Source organism: Benincasa hispida, chromosome 10 (assembly GCF_009727055.1).
Source record: "Benincasa hispida cultivar B227 chromosome 10, ASM972705v1, whole genome shotgun sequence".
Lineage (NCBI taxonomy): Eukaryota > Viridiplantae > Streptophyta > Magnoliopsida > Cucurbitales > Cucurbitaceae > Benincasa > Benincasa hispida.
Genome location: NC_052358.1, coordinates 28,160,668 through 28,174,777, shown reverse-complemented (window position 1 = coordinate 28,174,777; position 14,110 = coordinate 28,160,668). Strand labels below are relative to the sequence as shown.

General features: G+C 39.1%; 1 protein-coding gene across 6 annotated transcripts; it reads left to right on the top strand.

Annotated features, from left to right (window-relative positions):
- The first annotated feature begins 7,472 nt into the window (after nucleotides 1-7,472).
- LOC120089383 lies at nucleotides 7,473-12,772 on the top strand. 6 transcript variants are annotated; one of them, XR_005485160.1, is made up of 4 exons: nucleotides 7,473-7,913; nucleotides 8,012-8,075; nucleotides 8,160-8,252; nucleotides 12,498-12,763. XR_005485160.1 is itself a non-coding variant. In XM_039046833.1 (4 exons), exons 1-4 carry the CDS (start codon nucleotides 7,884-7,886, stop codon nucleotides 12,637-12,639), a joined length of 318 nt encoding a protein of 105 aa, XP_038902761.1. In that variant the 5' UTR covers nucleotides 7,473-7,883; the 3' UTR covers nucleotides 12,640-12,772. The 6 variants fall into 6 exon arrangements, 1 of the variants encoding a protein (XP_038902761.1); XR_005485159.1 differs by lacking the exon at nucleotides 12,498-12,763 and adding an exon at nucleotides 12,146-12,392; XR_005485158.1 differs by lacking the exon at nucleotides 12,498-12,763 and adding an exon at nucleotides 9,877-9,941.
- The last annotated feature ends 1,338 nt before the right edge of the window (nucleotides 12,773-14,110 follow it).

The following is a 14,110-nucleotide window of genomic DNA, read 5'->3' as shown; positions in this document are numbered from 1 at the left end:
TAAAAATAAACCTAAGCTAACGTGAGATACATGATATACATGATGCTGAGTTCAAGACTGACTGTGAAGTTTATACAAAGGATCGTGGTATGCGGTGGCAAGTCTTTATGGATGAATTAGAAATAGAAAGGATAACTAGTAAAAATATTGCAAGTTTATTAATTGCGTTAAAGATGTAACTAGGTTCCACTTTCCCTTGACGTACACCTCTCGATGACCGGCCGCGTTCCCATATCTCTATGGTGAAACAAGGATGAACGTAATGAACGCAAGGTTGCTTCCATCTCTGGAAGTACTTCCCGCTTTAGTTAACGCATTCTCTCAACCCTCTCTCGATAGGCGGAATGGCATCTTCACTTCTACTCTCACAGGTGAAGATGTCGTCTAGCATGCCTTAGCTAAACATAATTATTTCCTTATCACAGATTAATTTACTTGCTTAATTCTTACTAATTACCAGGGGATTAAGAAAACATCATGGAGAAAGAGAAATATGGATGAACAGAAATAGGCAAAGAGATGGAGATGGAAATTATCATAACGTTTAATACTACAATTAAGCGTCCGATGCATGGTGTGAATGATAGAGATTAAGAGGATGAGTACAAGTGATGAAAAGAGATAGAAACAAATATAGAAGAGTGTCAACGTCTTGACACAGATCTGGACGGTGGTTTTGCTTGCCGGCGTGTGGAGTGGATAAAGAGAAGAGCTTCCCTCTCAGGCTTGCTCCTCTAGAAGAAGTGACCTTCGTACAGAGCTTCAACAGCGGGGATTGGAAGGATTCTTTGCCCAAAGACTCACCTGTCGGCCTTGTCTCTTAATTCTTCCTGGATCTACTCTGATTAGTCGTTCAACCAGTCTCTCTCTCAGATCGGTATATACATTTTTCTCTGTATTCAAGCATATTTTCTCCGTGGAATGGCCGGTGCTATTTATAGACTCAACTTTAACTCTCTGACTTGTGGTCCCCACTTTATTGTTATGGCAGCTTCTAAAATGGTGGAGTGAATATTCCTTCTGTTATGCAATCAATCCCATCAGAAATGCACAATGGTCAGCTGTACACGCGTCAGAATCCTCTGCATTTACATTGCTCTTTCACATCTTCGATCGTTTGCCCGCATGCGATGTTGTTGTTTATTACCGGATGCGGTTGAGATTACGTTGATCGCTTAGCTCTTGATCGATTGTCGCATGCATCGTCATTGCGTTGATCATCTATTCATTCCTGAATGATGGGCGCAATGCGACATAGATGCGTTGTCCTTTTTATCTTGAGCCTTGAATGCATGCGGTGACTTCATTTCCTGCAAAATAGACTTGAAATATTCTTTTCTACAATCGTAATGGTGTCAGTGGGTGTATTGACGACAATTTATAATTCTCGCATTTCTTAGCTAATTTCTATACAATTGACGCAACTTTCCTTTCTTTTGGCCGCAATATCTAAATAAAACAGTATAAATATCTTGTATTTCTACAAGTTATCAGTTTTATGCTACAACTACTCCTACTCCTAACTAACAGACAACACAATGAGAAGTATGAATGAGAGGTAGAGACACGACAACCGTTGACGTGAAGTAAATGGATGGAAAATAGATAAAATGTGAGGATGTCCTCATCGCAACCTTTAAGAGTGGCCGTAAGGGCAACCTCAGCCAACGCAAGCTATGCAATCATGCTACACACACTTGAGCCTATTTCTAGGACGTATGCGATGTGTATGCAAAAGGGTCGAGATGACCACATACCGCCACTATATCCTACTTCATGGACGCATGCAATATCCTCTCCGTAGGGAGCATACAGAGCTTATTTCTAAGTTCCCCATTCTTGCTTATGCATTCCAATCCGCTCTTTCGAGACTTAGATTTGATTTTTAGACTACTCTTCCAAGTATGCCTAAATGATGAATGATGCACTCATAAGACAAGGTAACCACATAAACTTGGCTGACGTAAGATTATTCCTATCTCTAGTGAATACTTGCTTACATTGCTTAATGCGACTAACCACTTACCCTCCCGGGCAGTTAGTTGTTGCTGACTTTACTCATAGACAAGCGTTGCTTCCGCCTATAGACAAGCATTGCTACAACTTCACACTAAACAAATAAGGTTTTCTCACACACTCACGCAACGCATACCTCCTGCTGGTTTGCTACATGCTTCATATCTCTAGTCTGCATGACTAAGTATGCGATACTCTAGGAATCTCACTAAGTGATGTAATGAAAGTTAAGGATGCTAAGTAAAGAAGATTGAGATGGAATCGAAGGAAACATAGAAATGCATTGAACACAATGTATTAATTTCTTAATCCAAAATGTAATACAATACAATATAAGAAAAGAAGAGAAAATGAAAGGACCAGCTGGAAGCAATGTCTTACTTCCAGCAGATGTGTGTCAAGGCTGCTGGTGGTGCCATGGATGAGCGGTGGAGCTAACTCTCTCAAGATCTAGCTCCGGCGAAGGCTACGATCGTCACTCGGAATAGATGAAGGAGATGAAGAACTCTCAAGCTTTCTTCTAACGCATTCGTCTAGATCACAAGGATCTGCCCGAAGGCCGAAACTTGGATCATTTGAATTTTTGCTCATCGGTTTCTATTTATAGAGCTTGATCGCCGATAGCATTTATGGACCTGCTCTGATTCTGACATTCGCGGTGCGTTAGTCCTTTTCTGAATCTCTGCTGCTAACGGCGTGGTAGGTGAAATGTCAACATCATCTTTTGATTTTCCTGAGATATGCATTGATGCGTCCATTCCACTAACCTTTCGGTCATCCCACTATTATGGTTTATCGTGTACCGCAATCTTGAAATGACTGCATTCGCTTGATTACTACAACTTCTACACGATGACCGCAATCGCTTGACGATCACAACTTCTATACGATGGACGCATGCGTTTGATATCGCATCACCCATGTGTTGATCATACGCGTTCGCCTTTGCGATGGAGATTTTCTCCGCATGTGGTCATCTATGCGATAGCCTAGCTTCTGCGTTTGCGTCCACTTCCTGCGTTAGCTACAAAAATAGACAATTGAACACATAATAATGCATAATAGTGGGTTAGCCGAGATTCTTAATGTTGAACGACGCAAACTCATTTTCTCATGAATTGCTAACATAATTGATGCATATTCTGCTTAACAGCCCTCATAATTCTAAATAAAAGGCCTAAAATGACATGCATTTCTATATGTCATCAATCATACATACAGACTTTTGGTGACTCGAAGTTGATAATCAATCAGCTCTTACTCTAGTATGATATGAAGCATGATGACTTGAAGCCTTACTTCATTTATGCCAGACAGTTTATAGAGAAATTCGAAAGCGTGACACTGGAGCATGTCCTAAGGATAGAAAATAAGAAGGCAGATGCTTTGGCGAACTTGGCTACTGCCTTGACGGTTCTAAACGATGTGTCTCTTAGTATATCACTTTGTCGAAGGTAGGTTATACTTGGTCGAGACCGCATGTGAAGAAATGAATGTGATATTAGTCTGCTTAATTGATGAGGAAGGCTGGCGGTAACCCATTATAGATTACCTTGAGCATGGAAGGCTTCCGGACAACCCCCGCCATAAAATCAAAATTCGAAGAATGGTCACGCATTTCATTTATTAGAAAAGGATTTTATATCGCCACTCCTTGGAAGGGCTCTTTCTTCGATGCCTTGGAAAAGAGGAATCAACTAAGACCTTGGAAGAAGTGCATTCAGGCATATGTGGCACGTATCAATCTGGACCAAAGCTACAGTTCCAACTGAAGAGGATGGGTTACTACTGGCCAGGGATGATCCAAGATTCGATGGAATACGCAAAGAAATGTGAGGCTTGTCAATATCATGCAAACTTCATTCATCAACCACCTGAACCTCTACATCCGACTATAACTCTATGGCCTTTTGAAGCGTGGGGGCTTGATCTTGTTGGCCCTATAACACCTAAGTCATCAGCGGGACATTCTTACATCCAGTCACTGTTTACTTTTCAAGATGGGCTGAGCCTATCGCCTTGAGGGAAGCTAAGAAACAAATGTGGTAGACTTTATCCGCACTCATATCATCTATGTACGACGATATCCCCATCGAATCGTGACAAATAATGGGATCCAATAGCTTGATGGACAGGTTGTGTGAGAAGTTCAAGTTCAAGTAGTTCAAGACATCCATGTACAACACTGCTATAAATGGTTTGGCAGAGGCATTCAACAAAACATTGTGCAATGATGACATGCAGAAATGCATGTCATCTTAGGCCTTTTACTTAGAATTATGAAGGTTGTTAGGTAGGATATGTGGCAATTATGCTAGGAATTCACGAGAAAACGAGTTTGCGCCGATCAGCATGTCAAATCTCAGTTAACCCATTATTTTATGTTTATTATGCGTTCAATGTTCTATTTTTGTAGCTAATGCAGAAAATGACGCAAACGCCGAAACCGGACGATCACATGCGGAGAAACTCTCCATCGCAAAGGCAAACGCATCGATCAACGCATGGATGTTGCGGTAATCAGCCGTATGCATCCATTGCATGGGAGTTGCGCTCGTCAAGCAATTGCGGTCATCATGTAGAGTTGTGGTATTAAGCGAATGCGGTCATTGGATGATTGCGGCTATGCGACAACACAAACTAATGGGATCAACGCAAGGTTAGTGGAATGAACGCATCAACACATCTACCTTGAGAAAATCCAAAGTTGATGCTGACATTTCACGAACCACGCCATTGGTAGTAAAGGTTCAGAAAGGACTAACGCGCCGAATGTCAAACTCAGAGCAGTCCAATTAATGTTGGCAACCCAAGCTCTATAAATAGAAGACGATGAGCTTAAATTCAAGTTATCCGGGGAGGATCCTTGTGATCTGGAGATTATTCCTCAATCCAAGGATTTTCCCCGTGATCTAGACAAAATGCGTGAGATGACGCTTGAGAGATTTTCACCTCCTTCATCCATTCTGAGTGACGACCGGAGCCTTCGACCGGAGCTAAATCTCGAGAGAGTCAGCTCCTCCACCCATCCATGGCACCATCGGCAGCCTTGACGCACTTCCGCTGGAAGTAAGTCTTTGCTTCCAGCCGGTCATTTCCTTTTCCTTTCTTTTCTTATATTGTATTGTATGACATTTTGTGATTAAGGAATTAATACAATTTGTTTTCAATACACTTCTCTGTTTCCTTCAACTCTATCTCCATCTTTTTTGCTTAGCATCTTTATTTTCATTGCAACACTTAGTGGGATTGCTTGGGTATTGCATACTTAGTCATGTGGATTAAGAATATGAAGCATGTAGCAACCCATCGAGAGGTGTGTGTTGCGTGAGTGTATAAGTAACCTTATTTTCTTAGTGTGAAGTTGCGGCAACGCCTGTCTACGGGCTAATGCATTGCTTGTCTATGAGTAAAGTCAGCAACAACCAACTGCCCGAGAGGGTAAGTGGTTGGTCACATTAAGCAATGTATGCATTGTTCACTAGGGATAGTAATAATCTTGAGTCAATCAAGTTCATGCGATTGTCTTGTTTTATGTTATGCCTAACACCCGCTACTCGAGAGAGAGTCTAAAGAAAGAACCTAATGACTCAAGAGAGCTAGGTTAGAATCTAGACTCGAGAGAGCGAGATTAGATCAGAATAAGCAAGAGATAGGGACTTAGAGATAAGCCCTGTTTGTCAACACTGCATCGCATGCACCCTAGGAATAGGTATGATATTATGTGGTCGCCTTATTTGTGTGTGTGTCACTTTGTCATCGCATAAATAAGAATAGAGGCTTATGTGTAAGTCCTATAGACTTATCGCATATATCGCATGCGTTCTAGCATTAGAAACCGTAGTATTTGCACCGAGAGGTGGTTTACTATTGTATGTGTGTTGCATGATCGCATGGCTTGCATTGACTAAGGTTGCCCTTGCGGTCACTCTTAAGGGTTGCAATGAAATCATCTCTGCATTTTATCTATTTTCCCATACATTTACTTCATGTCAAGTGTTGTCGAGTCTCTACCTCTTATGCATATTCTTATTGCGTTATCTGTTAGATAGGAGTAGGAGTAGGGTTAACTTAGCAACCTCCCTTCCATTCTTTTATTCAACTACCGCATGCACATTACCGCACACATATAGCTATCAGTCCCTGTGTTCGACCTCGGATCACCCAAGAAACTTGCGTTCATTTTATACTTGGCGTGAATGCAAGAAAACTTGTGGCAGGACGCAGTCACTCCAATGCATGACCATCGACGCATGACTATCAACGCATATCTTAGAAACATGCATCACATACCGCGTCCAAGGGATTTTAGTTGTCAAGTAAAATTGACTTCTAATTTCCCGTCACCATGCAACCTACTGAAGAATATTGTCTCTAAGTTAAAAAGGGATTGGAAAGAGAAGACTGGTGAGGCATTGTGGGCTTATTGAACCACTCATGTACCCCTACAGGAGTCACTCCATACTCTTTTGTTTATGGGGTAGAGGTTGTCCTTCCTTTAGAAAAATAAATTTCATCACTAAGAATGATGGTATGAGAAGGATTGACTACTAATAACTTGTAGAAATACAAGTTATTTATACTATTTTATTTAGATATTGCAGCCAAAAGAAAGGAAAGTTGCGTCAATTGTATGAAAATTGGCTAAGAATTGCAAGAATTATAAATTGTCGTCAATACACCCACTGACACCAATGTGATGGTAGAAAAGAATATTTCAAGTCTGTTTTGCAGGAAATCAAGTCACTGAATGTGTTCAAGGCTCAAGATAAAAAGGACAACGCATCTATGTCGCATTGCGCCCATCATTCAAGAATGAAAAAATGATCAACGCAATGACGGCACATGCGACAATCGATCAAGAGCTAAGCGATCAACGCAATTTCAACCGCATGCGGTAATAAAAAAACAACACCGCATGCGGGCAAACAATCGAAGATATAAAGAGCAACGCAATTGCGGAGGATTCTGATGCGTGTACAGCTGACCGTTGTGCATTTCAAACGGGATTGATTGCGTAACAGAAGGAATATTCACTCCACCATTTCAGGAACTGCCTTAACAATAAAGTAAGGACCACAAGTCAGAGAGTCAAGCTGAGCCTAGAAATAGCTCTGGCAATTCCACTGAAAGGGGATGCTTGAATACATAGAAAAGTGTATATACTAATATGAGAGAGAGACTGGTTGAGCGACTAATCAGAGTAGATCCGGGAAGAATTAAGAGACAAGACCGAGAGATGAGTCTCCGGGAAAAGAATCTGTAACATCCCAAGTTTTTCTTAATTTAAATTCAACATTTTTTTATATTAATTGAAGACATTTTTTTTTTTTGTTAATTGAAGGTTAGAAATCGGGTAAAATTGAATTCCATCCAGAAGTGCCTGAGTCAACACAAAGGACCTGAGGTGTTTCCTTTTCTATTTCTTTTTATTTTCAAAACACCTATTCCCTTTTGTTCCACACACACGACCTCCCCCCCCCCCAGTCTTCATCTTTTTCATCCAAACCCTAGCCGCCGCATGCCCTCGACTCCATCCGTACCGCCACGCCAAGCCATCGCTCCCTCGCCATCCCTTGCCTACGCGTTCGTGAGCCAATGCCAGTCGACTAGCCGCTCTGTTTGTGGGTTCCAGTCGTGCCATCGAGGATTTTGCCAAGCAACGCTCATGGGTTCTTGTCCGTGTCGTTCGTGGGTTCATTAGCGTCGCCCCTCGCTCAAGCCACTACGTCCACATCACCAGTCCAACCGCGATGCCCGCATGTTTTCCTTGATGTACCTGTACGCCTCGCGTAGGCTGTTGCCACCGTCAACCACTTCTCAGATCTGCCGACGCCCATGCGTTTTCGCCAGCCGGTCACTGATGCATGCGTTTTCGCCGAACTTTTGGATTTGGGGTAAGGTCCATTTTGTTTCGTTGAGTCCTTGAAGGATTTTGGGATGCCCAGTAAGTTTTAACTTTTATTTTTCCATATTCTTTGCGGTTTAATGTTAGGACGAGATTTGGAAGGAAGGGCCTGCTGTCCATTTGGTTCGAGATAAGAGCGGGCAAGGAATTGGTAAGGATTGTGGTCCTTGTTGTTGGTTTCTGGGCACCCACTAATTAGTGAATTAAATGTTGACTTAACTCTTGTATCTTGAAGGTTCCAAGTCGTTGTTCAGTGGGATTTAAAATCTGTTAAGAGGAGATTTTGGAGTCGAAATCTTGTAATTGTTGTTGATAAAGTTTCGTTTGGGTAAGTTAATTACTGATCGTTGGATTAAATTTTGTATGTTTGGGTCTTGGTTCCAAAAATTGAAATTTAGTATTATGTTATGTATTAGGGGAATTACATTCAGCATTTATTTTGTTGGAGACTATTTGCTTGGATTAATATCTGAATTTGACTTCGAGATAAGAAATCTTACTACCGGAACCACCTTTGTGCCGATAAATTTATGATTTATGTTGAGGATTGTAAGACTAGTTACAAGGATAATTTTGACTGTTATGAGATTTAATAGACTGTTTAGAAAAGATATATGAGCATGTGATAATATGATTGAAGTATGTTAATGTATGAGCATGATTTAGAATTTTATGAGATATATTAAAAGGACGATTAGGCATGATCCTAAATTATGAGTTAAGCGACACTACTATGGAAATGTCTTAAAGTTAGGTGAAATTTGGAGCATTTTGTTGATGTGCTTATTGATGTGATTTCTTATGAAAGTGTGTAAGTTATATGATGTATTATGAAATTTCAAATGTTTGATTGTTACATGAGTTAGTGCATGAAAGTGATATACAAGAGTGGATCCATTAATACTAGATTAATTACGTATGTTGAGGTTGACTAACTTGACCTTGATCAGGAGATTTTAGAGGATTCATGATTAGGTGAATGTTATATGTAATATGAAGTTAGATGCAATCTCTTTTCCTTTCCAGACTATGTGACTGCGTGAAAGTGATGCACGTCCAAGGGCGCTAGTACTAACTAATACGCTCGACCATAGGGAGAGGAGCAGAGCGGATTATGCAAGAGATGTACTAGGGCTAGTGTGTATGAACGTGATACATACCTAGAGGGTACTGGGGTGTATGAAAGAGGTACATACTCAGTGGGTTATGTGTATACGAAAGAGATGTATGCCTAACCATGTGTACGAAAGAGGTATGCATCCCTACATTTATAGAGAGGATCTGGGGTGTACGAAAGAGGTGTATACATAACTAGATGTATGAAAGAGGTACATACTCAGTAGGTTAGGTGTATACGAAAGAGGTGTATACTTAACCAAGTGTACGAAAGAGGTACACATTCAGTGGGTTATGTGTATACGAAAGAGGTATATACATAACTAGATGTATGAAAGAGGTACATACTCAGTAGGTTAGGTGTATACGAAAGAGGTGTATACTTAACCAGGTGTACGAAAGAGGTACACATTCAGTGGGTTATGTGTATAAGAAAGAGGGGTATACGAAAGAGGTGTATACGTAACCATGTATACGAAAGAGGTACACATTATGTGGGTTATGTGTATACGAAAGAGGTGTATGCATAACCATGCATATGTAAGAGATTGTGTTTCCTTCGGGATTCACCAGAAGTTGTGGGTCTTATAGGATTTACTAGAGGTAGTGGACATACTTAACTACAGTAGGATAGAAATAAGTTTTTCATGTATATGTGTCTCATGAGGACTAGAGCAGTTTATATGTTCCACTAGAGGTAGGCATCTAGAGGACATAGATGCCTAGCCTGACCCCAGTAGTGGGATTACTTACTGAGTATTTTATACTCACCCTTTTCTCATGTTTATGTTTCAGGTAAGAGTNATACTCACCCTTTTCTCATGTTTATGTTTCAGGTAAGAGTAGGGACGCGCCGGCGAATGACAAGAGAAATTCGTGATCGAGCCACTGGGACCAGTTTTGTGCTTCCGCTCATGAGATTTAAACTTCTTTTCATGTTTTCTTAGCTTTCAGTGTTGATGTTTAAAACTTACTATTAAGAATCGCTTCCAGATTTATTTATTATCATTTATGATTTATGGGAACACTACCGTTGTTTTTAATATTTGAAATTAATTGCAAAGTCTTTTAAATTTACCTTATTTAATTAGCATTTATTTCACCATAACAGAGTGTCGTTTTAAGTTCCATACATGCATGTGTTTAGTAACGGCCTAACTTAAGTTCTAGGGGGTCGGCTCGTTACAGTTGGTATCAGAGCCCATGTGTTTGGGTTCTGTAGACTGACTTACTATGTAAGTCCAGATTGTCCTTGTGGCCCATGAACGGATTCCTCGTCATCGTCAGGTATGTCTTATTAATTACAAGTTTTATGATAGTTGTGCATTAAAATATTTGTTTTGCTTAAATGCACCAGTTATGTTCTAATGCTAAGTCAGTGACTCGTTAGAAATTATAAGAGGATTATCAGGTACGACACTACAAAAAGGAGGAAAAATAAAATAAAATAAATTATGAGGTCACTTGGCCTAGTTTATCTCATGGAAGTTATGTTAGAAACGAACAAATACATATACCTTAGTTCAGAGATCTTAAGGGTTGATGAAACTATAGTTTAAAATTAAAGGTATGTATATTTTTAAGCCCAAGAATGAAATTGTCTTGACGAGAATTCATTAAGGGCTAGTGTTATGTTTTGTGGTGCAATTGGAGGGAGTATATATAAATTCCTTCACATGGCACATTCTCGAAAATAAGGTTAAAAAATTGTTTTATGGATATGAAGGACAAAAAGAAGAGACGATGGATTTATTAAAGGTTTTGAGATATATATTAAAAAAAAAAAAACCAACATTTCGAGAAGAATTTTAGAAAGGATTCATAAGTCATAATCACTTGGGTAATACTACGACTTGATGGAGTAGGTAAAGTATATGTGATGATATGAAGAATTCTTTTGGAATATCTAGGTAAGTTGATATCATCAAAGGAAGCTAAAATAGTTGGACATTACTTTGGGCTTAAAGGGGATAGTAAGGTGTTATTTGTTTAGGTTGAAGGATTATTTTAGTATATCTAGACTTAAACCCATAGCCTCATTGTGATAGGAGATCCAAATTAGGCAAATTTGGAGAAACAAAAGTCTTTTGGAGTTTAAAAGTATGCAAATTGGTAAAGAAGAATTCTACAAGATGGAAATTCTTAGTGAGAGAGATAAGATTTATGGAAGAGTTAAGTAAGATTTATGGAAGAGTTAAGTGAGATATAATTTAATAAAGGGATTATGTTCCACTTGGAAAGTGGGAAAAAGAAAAAAAAAGAGGTGTCTTGAATTTAGTGGTTTCTTTTTTCCAAAGATAAGTATGAAAGAGAGAAAAGTATCTAAGAAAGTTCACTCTTTTGGAAAAAGAAAGGAATTTAATACTTCTAGTTAAATATGGTTTGGAGGCTTGATATGAGGGGAAACAAGGAATTTGTTTTGGTGTAAAAGAAAAATATCTTATTATCATGTGGAACTTTAGGCGAATATTAGTTGGATGGAAAGATAGCTTACATAGGTGATTGGTATGAAACTTTGTGTTAACACAAGAATCTTTTACTGAAATAAAAGGTTGAAAAGGGATAAGCTAAAATGGAGTTACTAGTAACAGAAGATGTTCAAGAACTATTGACATGGTTATGTGTATACGAAAGAAGTATATACATAACTAGATGTATGAAAGAGGTACATACTCAGTAGGTTAGGTGTATACGAAAGAGGTGTACACTTAACCAGGTGTACGAAAGAGGTACACATTTAGTGGGTTGTGTGTATACGAAAGAGGTGTATACGTAACCATGTTTACGAAAGAGGTACACATTAAGTGGGTTATGTGTATACGAAAGAGGTATATGCATAACCATGCGTATATAAGAGATTGTATTTCCTTCGAGATTAACCAGAGGTTGTGGATCCTACGGGACTTACTAGAGGTAGTGGACATACTTAACTACAGTAGGATAGAAATAAGTTTTTCATGTATATGTGTCCCATGAGGACTAGAGCAGTTTATATGTTCTACTAGAGGTAGGCATCTAAAGGGCATAGATGCCTAGCCTGACCCCAGTAGTGGGGTTACTTATTGAGTATTTTATATTCACCCTTTTCTCATGTTTATGTTTCAGGTAAGAGTAGGGACGCGCCGACGAATGACAAGCGAAATTCGTGATCGAGCTACTAGAACCAGTTTTATGCTTCCGCTCATGAGATTTAAACTTCTTTTCATGTTTTTCTTAGCTTTCAGTGTTGATGTTTAAAATTTACTATTAAGAATCGCTTCTAGATTTATTTATTATCATTTGTGATTTATGGGTACACTACCGTTGTTTTTAATATTTGAAATTAAATGTAAAGTCTTTTAAATTTACCTTATTTAATTAGCATTTATTTCACCATAACAGAGTGTCGTTTTAAGTTCCATGCATGCATGTGTTTAGTAACGGCCTAACTTAAGTCCTAGGGGTCGGATTGTTACAGAATTCTTCTGATCCCCGTCATCGAATCTCTGTACGAAGGTCACCTCTACCAGATGAGCAAGCCTGAGAGGAAAGCTCTTCTACTCATCCATTCTACACGCCGGCAAGCAAAACCACCATCCAGATTTGTGTCAAGACGTTGACACTATTCTGTATTTGTTTCTATCTCTTTTCATCACTTGTCCTCATCTTTTTAATATCTATTATTCACACCATGTATCAAACGCTTAATCATAGTATTAATTGTTATGATCGTTTCCATTATCGTCTCTCTGTCTATTTTCGTTCATCCATGTTTCACTTTCTCCATGATGTTTTCTTAATCCCCTAGTAATTAGTAAGAATTAAGCAAGTAAATTAATCTGTGATAAGGAAATAATTATGTATAGCTAAGGCATGCTAGATGGCATCTTCATTTGTGAGAGCAGAAGTAAAGATGCCATTCCACCTATCGAGAGAGGGTTGGAAGAATGCGTTAACTAAAGCGATAAGTACTAGAGATGGAATATTCACTCCATTTCAGGAACTGCCTTAACAATAAAGTCGGGACCACAAGTCAGAAAGTCAAGTTGAGCCTATAAATAACTCCAGCAACTCCACTGAAAGAGGATGCTTGAATACATAGAAAAGTGTACATATTGATCTAGAGAGAGACTGGTTAAGCGACTAATCAGAGTAGATCCAGGAAGAATTAAGAGACAAGGCCGAGAGGTGAGTCTCCGGGCAAAGAATCCTTCCAATCCCTACCGTCAAAGCTTTGTACGAAGGTCACCTCTACCAGACGAGCAAACATGAGAGGAAAGCTCTTCTGTTCATCCATTCCACACGTCGGCAAGCAAAATCATCATCTATATCTGTGTCAAGACGTTGACACTATTCTGTATTTGTTTCTATCTTTTTTCATCACTTGTACTCATCTTCTTAATCTCTATCATTCACACCATGTATCAGACGCTTAATCGTAGTATTAATTGTTATGATCGTTTCCATTATCATCTCTCTGTCTATTTCTGTTCATCCATATTTCACTTTCTCCATGATGTTTTCTTAATCCCCTGGTAATTAGTAAGAATTAAGTAAGTAAATTAATCTGTGATAAGGAAATAATTATGTTTAGCTAAGGCATGCTAGACAACATCTTCACCTGTGAGAGCAGAAGTGAAGATGCTATTCCGCCTATCGAGAAAGGGTTGGAAGAATGCGTTAACTAAAACGATAAATACTTCCAGAGATGGAAGCAACCTTGCGTTCACCACGTTCATCCCTGTTTCACCATAGAGATATGGGAATGCGGCCGATCACCGAGAGGTGTACGCCAAGGGAAAGTAGAACTTTAGTTACATCTTTAACGCAACTATCAAACTTGTGACATTTGTACTAATTATTCTTTCTCCTTCTGATTCATCCATAAAGACATGTCATCGCATACCACCATCCTTTGTATAAACTTCACAAGCAGTCTCGAACTCAGTATCATATATATCATGTATCTTATATCTTGTATCACATTAGCTTAGGTTTATTTTCATCGCAATTTATTTTATTAACGCAACTTTAGTTTATCTGCACAATTTTACTTTACCGCAATTTACTTTCCTGTACAAACACACAACC